General features: G+C 41.3%; 2 protein-coding genes and 1 pseudogene across 2 annotated transcripts; 1 reads left to right on the forward strand and 2 right to left on the reverse strand.

The window, feature by feature from the left end:
• The first annotated feature begins 1,531 nt into the window (after window positions 1-1,531).
• Window positions 1,532-3,255, forward strand: LOC122660013 (2-oxoglutarate-dependent dioxygenase DAO-like). The gene is made up of 3 exons (XM_043855186.1): window positions 1,532-1,951; window positions 2,426-2,741; window positions 2,886-3,255. The coding sequence occupies exons 1-3, from the start codon at window positions 1,629-1,631 to the stop codon at window positions 3,141-3,143; spliced, it is 897 nt and encodes a 298-aa protein (XP_043711121.1). The 5' UTR covers window positions 1,532-1,628; the 3' UTR covers window positions 3,144-3,255.
• A 1,030-nt stretch (window positions 3,256-4,285) lies between these two features.
• LOC122660019 (probable glutathione S-transferase) lies at window positions 4,286-5,320 on the reverse strand. The gene is made up of 2 exons (XM_043855194.1): window positions 4,933-5,320; window positions 4,286-4,653 (listed from the first exon to the last, which is right to left on the reverse strand). Exons 1-2 carry the CDS (start codon window positions 5,245-5,247, stop codon window positions 4,315-4,317), a joined length of 654 nt encoding a protein of 217 aa, XP_043711129.1. The 5' UTR covers window positions 5,248-5,320; the 3' UTR covers window positions 4,286-4,314.
• A 2,743-nt stretch (window positions 5,321-8,063) lies between these two features.
• LOC122660018 lies at window positions 8,064-9,582 on the reverse strand (annotated as a pseudogene).
• Window positions 9,583-12,113: the final 2,531 nt, after the last annotated feature.

Here is a 12,113-nt window from a genome sequence, read left to right on the forward strand (position 1 = left end):
AGGATTCGTATATGTGACCATCGAACTGTATGTTTCCAGGGCTAGTTTTAACAACTTGTGACTTCTCTAAATATGAATTGTAGTACTAATGACAAAATCTCCAATCTTGCTTCTCTAATTCAACTTGAAAATGCCATTATTTCATGGGATTTTCTTGTTGACACTAGAGGGGTAGACAAGACTGGACCAACTAATTGAAAAAGCTTCCATGAAAGTCATAAATCAAGGTGCAAAATATCTACAAATCTCTTCAGTCTCATGGGTTATGAATTATGATGCTTTTCCAGCTGTTCTTGACAAGAAATGGATTAAAAGAAAAAAGGATAAATTACACATCACCCCTTGAGCGCTAGAGCACCAGAACCAAGCAACGGCTAGCACACTAGAACAACAAAGACAAGGCTTGTGTTCTGCCCCAATAAAAAAAAAGCCTACCGCGATATAAACGGGCTAACGCCCATGCAACCAAACAACGGCTAAGAAGATACATGGGTTTATGATAGCAAGAACAAGAAGAGACGTTGGGTTACTCTCAGAGTGCTTACCCCTAATAGGGATAGGCACAAGACTCAAGTCTCTACCTGCGCCAGCCCGCCCCCTTTAGTGATAGTGATAAAGAGCACACACACACCTCCCCTGACCCACCAATCATTATCTCATTTGGCACGAAGCAAAAAGTGGGTATAGTACGCCCCGCCAAAACGATTTCGAAACAAACAAAAAGGTGTGTGCCACACTCACGAGGGACTGCTAGTGATATACTGGAGGAAGGTGGGGATGACGTCAAGTCCTTATCCCATTTCAACTAAAAATACAACCTTGTCAAAGGTATCTAACCTTCTTTCCTTATAAGTGGTAATCCAATCCCGTTTTGTCTTTTTTTTTGCATCAAAACCAGCCAGTCGGAAATCGAATTGAAACCCAGTGCATTTCTTCCGACCATTTTTGAAAAGCGCATTCTTTCTCCTCAAATCAAAAAATGACCTGGGGAACGCAAGAAAAAAATATTGAAAGGGGTAGCGATTTTGCTCATCTTACTTTTGTCTCGTTCATCGTTCCTTTTGTTATTTATTTATGGGAAGCAGTTTTTTGAACGGGAGTGTGGCCTACGCCAGCACTCCCATGTGTCTATCTCTCTCCTCCTTAAAATAAGGGGGTAGAGGTATCTTTTCACATGGGGAGGAGAGAGATAGACTCATGGGAGTGCTGGCATAGGCCACACTCCTGGACTGAGAACTTTTTCCCTTTATTTATTTATTCATTGGACGGGGATAGACAATTCTTAGATGCCACTCATTATAAAAGCTTCCATGAAAGTGAGAAATTATCATCTCAATTTGTCTGTCCGTCAATTTCCTCAATTCCTCTAATAGAAGGAGGTGGCCCTCACCCAGACAGTGTGTGTTCGAGCAGGGGGTAGGGTGGTCATTTTCGCCTCTATTAGATGAAATTGAGGAAATTGAGTAGCAGACAAATTGAAGGGATAAAGATCCCATGAAAGTCATAAACGAAGGGCGCAAAGTCCCGAGATAAGGGGTAGCGAAACGAGAGTCTAAAAGAACAGAGAGGATCGAAGAGAAAGAAGAAACTGAGGAGTTAATTTGTCTGGGACCGTGTGGTTGTTGTGAATGGCAATCCCTGTAATTGATCTGGAGGACTTCCCAGGGCGGTCTCGGGCGCTTCTAAGAGCATGCGAAGAGTGGGGATGTTTCAGGATCGTCAACCACAAGATCCCTTCTGTGCTGTTGTCGGAAATGAAATCGGTGATCAGATCACTCTTCGACCTCCCCATGGAGATCAAACTCAGGAACACTGATGTGATCTCCGCCAGCGGCTACTGGCCACCTTCGGAGGAAAACCCATTCTACGAAGCATTCGGTTTGTTCGACATCGCCTCTCCCCAAGCCGTAGAAACCTTTTGTACTCAGTTGGGCGCTTCTCCGCAACAAAGGTACTCTGACTCTCCTCTGTCCTCCCCTCAAGTCTTTACTCTTGAGTCTTGACCCAGGTATTACTCAGTAGTTACAACTTCAATGATCAATCATAAGTTAGATCTCTTATCACTCACTCCATTTCAGCTCAGTTAATGAGTTTAGTTAGATATTGTAGGCGTTGACTCCATTTTCTACAAGCCCAAATCTCCATTTTTTTTTTGAAGTAATGTCGTATTTACTGGGTTCATTTTCACCTATAATTTAATGGACATTATGAGCTAATGGATGATTTATCGTGAATCTTTCTGGTTGGGCATTTGGGGGATTCCCAGTTCCAACTCCAAGTGACTGAGCCAACACTTGAGAGAACTCTTCCATCCTCAAGAACAATCATTTGAACTCTCAACTGAACCAGTCAATTTGACATTTTTAAGTATTACCTTTGAATTCCCTTTCCAACCAGTAAATTATCTCCTCACATGTAATGGCAGAGAAACAATACTGTCGTATTCCCGTTCGATGAACGAGCTGGGTATGGAGATAGGGCAGAGGATAGCAGAGGGAATGGGATTAGACTGCGAGTTGACGAAGGGATGGCCTTGCCAGTTCAGGATAAACAGGTACAACTTCACACCGGAAACCGTAGGCTCTTCTGGGGTCATCATGCACACAGACTCTGGGTTCCTCACTATACTGCAGGATGATGAAAATGTGGGTGGCCTGGAAGTGATGGACAAAGCTGGTGCCTTCGTTGTTGTGGAACCCATGCTGGGAACTCTCCTCGTCAACCTCGGGGACATGGCCACTGTATATGCCTGCAACCAATCGCTCTACATGTTCAATCTCTTGTTTGATTATTTGCTGTTGGTTACAATGTCACTAATGTTTGAATTTTTTTTTTCCCCTTCACTTAATGCATGTGATGCGTGCACCAATTGAACAAACGAGAAGCTGTGGAGCAATGGCAGATTCTACAATGTGAAGCACCGGGTACAATGCAAAGAGGCAATAACCCGCTTCTCAATCGCCATGTTTGTACTTGGACCCAAGGATGAAGCAGTGGAGGCTCCACCAGAATTCGTGGACTCTGAACATCCTCGCCTCTATTCCCCAATCACCTTTGAAGATTTTCGAAAACTCCGAATTTCCACCGGATCTCGAGCTGGGGAAGCTCTTGAACATGTACGCCTTCAGCCGACTGGCCCCTGATAAGTTGATCTTCCATGTTCGAACGAGTCTTTTAATGTCTTTTGGAGAAAACTCCTTCAATTCGTATAGCAATAAAAAAAAGTTCCATATCTAACTTTAATAATTTTTTCAATCTATCTCACCTGCTAGATTTTTTGAAAGAAATTCGTACTCTACTATTAGTTAGAAGTATGTTTTTAAGATTAAGAAAGAACATTTATAAATAAGATATCTGCTACTGCCCCAGATCAAAATTTTCTGCTGTTAACTCCATTCCCATTGATTTCTAGTAAATGACCGAGAAATTTAATGTGCTTGTCTAGCTCTTTTCCCTTTCTGCATCTCCAGATAGTTTTCCATTGAGTTTCAGATACACAGGCAATTACCATCTGCAAAGCCCAGGTAATCCAGAGAAGCATCCTTATTAGCATGGTAGTATAGGAGCTTTGGTGTCATACTGGATGTAGATACTAGCTCGAATGAATTAGACTAGGATTCTTATAACCTGATGATCCAAAGATGTATCATCACCCAAGGTTGTTTCATTACTAAGCCTTCCCTTTGATTGATTCGAAGATGCTAATGCTACATGAGATTTGACCAAACTTTTGAAAAGTCCAAATAGGCATTACATTTATAACCATATGTGGTTTCTGAGAAACCATACCAAAGACACCCTTAATTATATCAATGTATTGACTCATGAACTACTTAATAAGTTGGCTCTTCTGCGCTTATAAATTTTCTGGTATGTTTTTGTAGAGACTCTGATGAGATGAGCTGCATTGGATCCTAAAACCAATTCGAAACTTTGCACCAGATTCAAATCAATTAGCAGATGGGATCTTATACTAACCCAAATAGGATACATATTCTATCACTCTGTTCTCTTCATGCAGTGACAATAATTTAGGGGCTTCTACCAAAAAAAAGACAATAATTTAGGGGCCAAACCAGGTAATGATCCGAAAGGAGGTTCTGTTGTTGTGTTCCTGTTTTGAACACAATTTACACACACAATCAAGTATAAAACTAAACCTTGTAATAGTATCACTGCGCAACAGCTAGAAAGTACAAATAACAAATTATCAAGCACTAAATCTCTCATTGCAACCCATCCAAAAGAAAAAGAAAAACACACACAAAGGGATAGGCCCTTCTTCATACACAATCTTTTTTCTATCTTTTTGCTCTACTCAATCCCTAATTTCTTCCTCCTCTGCTCAAAGGAGTGGTAGGTCTTTTCTTGGTCAGCAACGGACTTGGACACACTCTCCTTCTGCATGCACCTTTTACCCCAAGCAATAAGCTTTGGACACTCAGCTTCTATACTTAAGTTCCCAAATGTCTCGAAGCAATAAAAAAAAGTGTACAAGGAGATGAGGCTCAAGTCCACATAGCCAAACTTCTCTCCCCCAAAGTAAGGTTTCTCTTCAAGCTCTCCTTCCAACAATTTCAAGCATTCTATCAACTCCTTTCCTGCTTCTTTCCCATCTTTTGTTAACAAAATCCTCCTCCCACAGTCATAAACCTACAACATCAAGTTTTAAAATTAGATGGTTTTGTCAATGATTTTCATATTCTCTTTCTTATTTTTCAAACTTAACATGACATGAAACTAAAGAGAAATCCAGGACAATGGGAGGGTGTACCATGAACAGCTAAAAAATATAGAGATGCATGGGTATAAATGAGAGGACAATTGATTGAGTTTGAGTCTAAAATTAAGTACATAGCCTATCCAGCACATTTTCTCTATCTACATAGAGAAAATGTAGAGAAAATGTAGAAAAATGAAACTAAGACTAACCTTCTTGTCCACGAAATCAGCCCAAAACTTGGCTTGAGCTCGGAAGTGAGGATCAGAGGGCAACAAAGGAGAAGTCTCCTTCCAAACCTCATCAATGTATTGAACAATGATGAGAGATTCGCAGATGGGTTTCCCATTATGGATCAAAACGGGGATCTTCTTATGAACTGGGTTCATCTTCAGAAGCAGAGGACTCTTGTCTTGCAAGTTCTCTTCCTTGTACTCGTACTCGATCCCTTTCTCGGCCAAGGCGATTCTCACCCGTGCCCCAAAAGGGCTGGACCAGGTGTTCAACAGAGCTACCTCATCCGCCATCTTTTAACGATCACGTAAGCTACAAGATTAGCAAATCAGAGATTAATACACAGAGAAACGTGATTTGATGAGCTGAGAGAATACCAGTATTTATAATAGATCCTTCTTCTAACGGTCGAAAAGATTTTTGATATAAACGACATGGTTCAGTCATCACTGATGACCTCACTCTAAGTACTTACCCGGTTCTGATCCATTTTAGATGGGTTCGGGTACCTTGTCAATTGGACCAATACATTCATTAAATCTGAAAGATACAATTGAAGAACAAACCGGGAGAGGGTTGGGTCTGGGGCCAGCGTTTTGATAAGTTAACAATATACACCAATTACATGGTTGGATATAGGAGGGCAATGTGGTCAATTCAAAAGGGGAGGGGAGAGGATGACACATGCTAAGGGTGTCAATTGGGACGGTACTGGTATCTGATTTTGGTACGGAATAATAAATGGGACGGATGGCATTCTCTTTCCTTAAAACCTTGCTCGAGTTTTAATTAGATGTGGAAGGGTTGGGTAAGGAAGCTGAGAATTCAGGCTAAGACTGGATAGAGATGACCCGATGATGGTCTCGCTGAACTTTTATTGCAACTTGCAAGGTTGCTAGTTTTGGGTCAATGCCTCAATGGCCTGCGTGTGAACTGTGAATGAAGATTCTAGGTATTTTTTTTTGGAGACAGGAGGGGTATCTGACTTTAGGCCGACTAAATCCCCCTTGGGCTCGTACATGACCCCGTGCCACGTATGAACCGGGAGCTTCTGAGCCCCAGTGAGCCTCAGGCGGGTGGCCCAAGAAATTATGCAGCGGCAAGGATTTGATCACGAGACCAGCGGCGAAGATTCTAGGTCCTTTTTTTGTATTTTTTTTTTTAACGTTGGGTGACTGCAAAATTTTAAAAGTTGAGAAAAGATCTTGGATTGGACGATTCTGATTTACCCAAATCAACCTTAAATTCGGATATGTTTTTGGAAAAGAGAAGAATAAAGATCTTCACATTTTTTATTTCTCTTACCCCTTCAAACCGGCTGGATCCATCGAATTGATGGACCAATGCGACATTTCACCACTTTTAATATGAGAGGGTATAGAGTACCCTGCTTGCTCAAAGAACACTCCCATTTTTTTTATGCAAGAGTACTCTTGGTTCTTTGAGTTCAGTGTTTCTTGTTGTTTGCTATCTGGGTTTCCTCCTCCTTCTGTTCGGAGTTTTTTATTTTCTTGTTCAATTGGTGGTTTTGGGAGCTAGATCTTCTCCAATGAGGTGCGTGCCCAATAAGCATCCAATGACTGGGTGAGTTGGGCGTGTGTAAGGATGTGTGCCTACACGTATCCTGACACGCGCACATCCAGCCCAGCCGTCGGATAGCTCATTGGGTTCTCCAACTCATTGGAGAGGATATGCAAGTGTGATTTTGGGGTTTTTCTTCTGTAAATAGATATTTTCAGAGGGGCAAATCTTGAATTAGGAAACTATCGGAAAATAATCCTCTCCAATTCCTAAAAATGTGCAGTGCGGCAGCGCTAGGTGGAGATGTCAACACCTGGCAGCTCGAACATCCAATGGTCTGAGCTCATTGACATCCATCGTTGGATGTCCGAGTTGTCAGGTGTCAACATCTCCACCTAACACTGCCGCACTGCACACTTTTAGGAATTGGAGAGGATTAAAATCCATTTTTCTTGGGCTGTCTTTTGTCTTTGTTGGGTTCTTGTGGTTCATCATTTGGCCCATCAGCAAAGCCCATAAAACAAGCCCAAATTCTTTCGTGTATTTAAACCTCCTTTTGTATCTTTTTTTTTTTTTTTTTTTAACTTTTACCCTTCTTTTAACTTTTTTTATCGGCATGATATCGGATCGGGCAATCGGTCACTTGCAAAATCGATCAGATACTGATATGGTATTGGCATGGATCGGTTGTATCGGACAAATTTTCCCTTGATTTCACTTTTTAAAAAAATGGTTTTTTTGACTGTTTCACCCCTGTCCATACCGTGTCTCCAATACAGTATGAGTAGAGAATCGAAATCAGTGACTAACAAAACTGTTACGTCTCGTCCAATACGGTACCGATACCTCAAACCATGTTTGTTGGTCCAGTTTCTTTTCCTCCTTTTGGCTTCCTATAAAATAAACCCTTATCCAAAATGGAAAGGAGGGCCACCTTGGGCTTTGTAATTGTATGACCGGACCTGTGGTTTTGTACCAAGGATCAGACGTTGGGCTTTGGTCTAAGAGCAAAATTCGATTTTGCGCCCATACTTCTTGGGCTTGGGCCTTGGAACACTTGGAAAAATATTTCTCCCTAAAAGAAAATAAACAAATCTGTACACGACTATAGCATCTAACTTTAAAGAGGGATTTACCCAAAAAAAAACTTTAAAAAGGAAGGAAACACTGAATAGAGTTTTAACAAGTTAACAGTTAACTTTGTGGTTGTGACTACAATATACAAAAAAGGGCAGTGAGTTTAAGAGGGAGGAAGCAGGGTCGGGACAAAACTAAACCATGTAATAGCATCAGTACTGATCAATCAGCTAGAAAGTACAAATAATAAATTATAAAGCACTAAATCTCTTATGGGGCGCTGTTCTCTGTGCCGCAGCGCAGGCTGTGCCCAGACACATAGAGATGGGTGCAATGACCACCCTGCCCCCCTGAGTGGCAGGTCCATGTGCTGGGCAGCCTGCGCTGCGGCACAGAGAACATTCTCCCATCTCTTATTGTACCCCATCCAAAAGAAAAAAAAAACACACACAATCTGTCTCGTTTATTCCAGTCAAACAATTGGAGGAAAAACAAAGAGATAGGGCCTTCATACACAATCTTTCTTGTATCTAGCTTTTTGGTCTACTCAATCCCAAATTTCTTCCTCATCTGTTCAAAGAAGTGGTAGATCTTTTGTTGGTCAGCAACGTACTTGGACACACTCTCCTTCTGCAAGCACCTTTGCCCCAAGCAATAAGCTTTGGACACTCAGCTTCTACACTTAAGTTCCCAAATGTCTCGAAGCAATAAAAAAAATTGTAGAAGGGGATGAGGGTCAAGTCCACATAGCCAAACTTCTCTCCTCCGAAGTAAGGTTTCTCTCCAAGCTCTCCTTCCATCAATTTCAATCATTCTATCAACTCCTTTCCTGCTTCTTTCCCATCTTTTGTCAACAAAATACTCCTCCCACAGTCATATACCTACACGATCCAAGTTTTAGAATTAGATGGTTTTTTCAATGAAGATTAGCTAAAAAAGAAATAAACTTGGTTGGAAAGAGAGGTTGGGAGTGGGAATAAACTGCGAAGTAAAGTTGTCGGACTTTCCTGAGATTTTCCAAATTTCAATCTTTGGGGAATGAAAAATAGCTTGCCAGCTTTATATATCTTCATAGGGGAAAAACTGTAGACATTTTTTTCAGTAAAAAAAATTGAAGACATTGATGCTACATTGCTACGTATAGCTCTCTTATACTATGGAAAATTATCTCTTCCAGTCCCCCAGTGCTTGTAATAAGGGGTAGTGGACTCCACCCGAGTAGAGTGTTTCGGGCAGGGGTAGGGTGGTCGTTCCCCCCCCCCCCCCCTTCTTATTACAGACACTGAGGGGACTGGGCCAGGCAAGAACTGGAGGGGGCAAAGATCCCTCATGCTATCTCCCCTCTTTGACATATGGGACTCCCTAGAACAAAGGAAATTCCATCTCTCTCACACATGGTTTGAGGTATCGGGATCAGATTGGCCATGGCCGCTATCGATACCTAACCGATGTCATATCAGTGGTATCGAAACAGGGGGGAGAAATGGTAAAAAAAAAAAAAAAACTTAGTCGTATTTTGAGGGGCATAACGGTTTGATTATACGGTGGATACGTATTGGTATTGGTATCAGGAATGATCAATACTAGTGCCGCTACCATGCACTAAAATCATGAGAGAGAGAGAGAGAGAGAGAGAGAGAGAGAGAGGCATATGATATAGATGTAGTAGTGAATTAGTAGTGATACAGAAGTCTAACCTTCTTGTCCACGAAATCAGCCCAAAACTTAGCTTGAGCTCGAAGGTGAGGATCAGAGGGCAACAAAGGAGAAGTCTCCTTCCAAACCTCATCAATGTATTGAACAATGACGAGGGATTCGCAGATGGGTTTTCCATTATGGATCAAAACGGGGATCTTCTTATGAACAGGGTTCATCTTCAGAAGCAGAGGAGGACTCTTGTCTTGCAAGTTCTCTTCCTTGAGCTCGTATTCGATCCCTTTCTCGGCCAATGCAATTCTCACCCGCGCCCCAAAAGGGCTGGGCTAGGCGTTCAACAGAGCTACCTCGTCCGCCATCTTTTAACAATTACGTAAGCTATAAGATTAGCAAATCAGAGATTAATACACAGAGAAATGTGATTTGATGAGCTAAGAGAATACCAGTATTTATAGATCCTTCCTTCTTCTAACGTTCAAAAAGCTTTTTGAGACTTGGGTGAGGGACAACGTAGTACAAACGCCATGGTTCAGTCATCACTCACCTCACTCTAGTTCTTACCCGGTTCTGATCCATTTTTGATGGGTTCGGGTAACTTATCAACTGGACCCATACATTTATCAAATCCTAAAGGCATAACAAATAATTAAAACATTGGGAAGAACAACGTTGTCGGATCGTGTGGTCCATGCACCAATGAAGATACACATAGAGGCATCAATCAAGGGAATTTAAAATTTATACGGAGCGAGACAGTCATTTCTGGAGGATTGTGCTTAGAGACATGAGCCACGCTTCCAATCAGCATTCTTTTTCACTAAAATCATATGTGGAAGGGAAGCTGAGAATTCGGGCTAAGATTGGATAGAGACGACCCGGTATTGGCCTTTGTCGCCCGTAGCCTTTCTGGACTTTTATTGCAAGGTTGAAAGTTTTGGGTCAATTCCTGGCTTCCTGCGTGTGATCTGTGAATAAAGATTTATTTTTGCTTTGGGTGATTACAAGATTTTCAGAAGTTAGAAATTGAGAAAAGATCTTGAATTGGACGGTGCTGATTTTACAAGTTCCATCCTTAAATGCGGATATCTGGTGTGCGGTCAAACTTGCTTTTGCTTTTGCAAATGAGAAGAAAAAGAAGAAGATGCTCATCTTTTGTCTCTCTTACCTCTTCAAACTGGCCTGATCCATCGAATTAATGGACCAATGCGACATCTCGACCCTCACCAATTTTAGCCTTTGTTGGGTTCTTGTAGTTCATCGTTTAGCCCATTAGCAAAGCCCATAATGAAAACCCAAATTCTTTTATGTATATAAATCCCTTTTTTTGTCCTATTTGCATTTACCTTTCTTTTTACCTTTTTTGTTTTGTTGGTCGGTCCAGCTACTGTCTCTTATAGTTTCGTTCGGTTGCAAGGGAAAAGTGAAAATTATCAAACCTCAAAAGAAACTTTTGTACTCATTAGCTAAGAGATTGTATAAATCACTTGAAGGACACGAGATTGCTGCCTAGTCACATGGCCTATACATCAGCACAAGGGTTAATGATAGCACACACATGGGCATTGATATGGATGAGATTTTGATTTTCTTGCCCGGGGGGCGCTCCTATGTTTGGGTGCAGAGGCCATGCGAACAAACATTATTCTTTTTTCTTTTACTTAAATTGCTTATAATATTTAGTAATTATACTCTAGGTAAAGGCTAGGCATGCTAGCTTTTTGCCCAACACTATATATATATATATATATATATTGATAAACCCCCAACACTATATTTGCCTCTCTCCTCCCCCCCCCCCTCCCATGGAAAAGTCTCCTGCCACTCCCATCCAAGCCTCCCAATGGTTGAGCCCCTATCTCCCGAAAAGCTAGTGACGTGTTCAACCCCTACCCTTATACTTTATTCAAGGGATTTGGATGTAAAGTGAAATCTAATTACAAACATTGAACGATTTGAATTTGATAATATAATCATGTTATGTTAGGTAATGATTACAAAAGTTCTCATTTGAAGTTTAAAAAAATTCACTTTCCTTCCCTACAATTTCACTTGCAATCCAAACGGAGGCTTTATTCTCTGTCTGTGATGCCTCCAAAAGCAATTGAGCTGCAGAGGAGCAAGGTTCCTCCTTGGATTGTCTCTTTTCTAGGCAAGAGTGAAGAATTTCTTGATGACCCTTTTCAGGGTTTGGATTTCAAGGTTGTAAAGTTTACTTACCCCTTTGTTGCTCAAGCTAATGTCATCCTCTAGGAAGAGAGCAAGAGTCTTTCATGCCTCCTGGGTCGATTCGAAGGCTTCAGCTCAAGTTTGTATGGGCGATTCGAAGTCTGGATGTGTAGGACCACCTTGGGCTTTGTACCTGTAGGACCGGACCTGGGGTATTGTGCGTAGGATCAGACGTTGGGCTTTGGCCTTGAGAGAAAAAATTTCGATTTAGGGCCCATATTTATTGGGCTTGGGCTTTGGGACAATTGGGAAAAATATTTCACCCTTTAACAAAATATACATATCCGTACCCCATTATAGCTTCTAACTTTAAAGAGGGAGGAAACAAGAAGACAATAAGGTAAAGAAACAAGAAGCAAAGTAGACAGCTTTACCACTCTTCCTTTGTAGGACTCACGAAGAGAAACAAATCGTTAATGAATTTGAAGTATCAACTCTCTCTCTCTCTCTACTCGATCATGCATCTTCTTGTCTGATCATTCGAGAATTGCCGCCATAAAAAGTAAAAAAAAAAAAAAAAAAAAAAGGGTATATAATGAGTGCATGAATCGTAATAGGGTGATCTACAAAACTACAAAACTACCACGACCCCTTTGAAATACTTTATCCGGCCACTTTATTGGTGCTTTTTAAATGGGGTCGTCAAGCTTAAGATTTAAGAGACCGTCCCTAATCGAAA

Source organism: Telopea speciosissima, chromosome 4 (genome assembly GCF_018873765.1).
Source record: "Telopea speciosissima isolate NSW1024214 ecotype Mountain lineage chromosome 4, Tspe_v1, whole genome shotgun sequence".
Lineage (NCBI taxonomy): Eukaryota > Viridiplantae > Streptophyta > Magnoliopsida > Proteales > Proteaceae > Telopea > Telopea speciosissima.

Excerpts from the sequence above, each read along its gene's own strand:
- LOC122660013 (XM_043855186.1), top strand. The coding sequence starts at position 1,629 with ATGGCAATCCCTGTAATTGATCTGGAGGACTTCCCAGGGCGGTCTCGG. Across the intron at positions 1,952-2,425 it reads GGCGCTTCTCCGCAACAAAG|AGAAACAATACTGTCGTATT; the intron begins GTACTCTGACTC and ends ATGTAATGGCAG. Across the intron at positions 2,742-2,885 it reads ACCTCGGGGACATGGCCACT|CTGTGGAGCAATGGCAGATT; the intron begins GTATATGCCTGC and ends ACAAACGAGAAG.
- LOC122660019 (XM_043855194.1), bottom strand. The coding sequence starts at position 5,247 with ATGGCGGATGAGGTAGCTCTGTTGAACACCTGGTCCAGCCCTTTTGGG. Across the intron at positions 4,654-4,932 it reads CTGATTTCGTGGACAAGAAG|GTTTATGACTGTGGGAGGAG; the intron begins GTTAGTCTTAGT and ends TTGATGTTGTAG.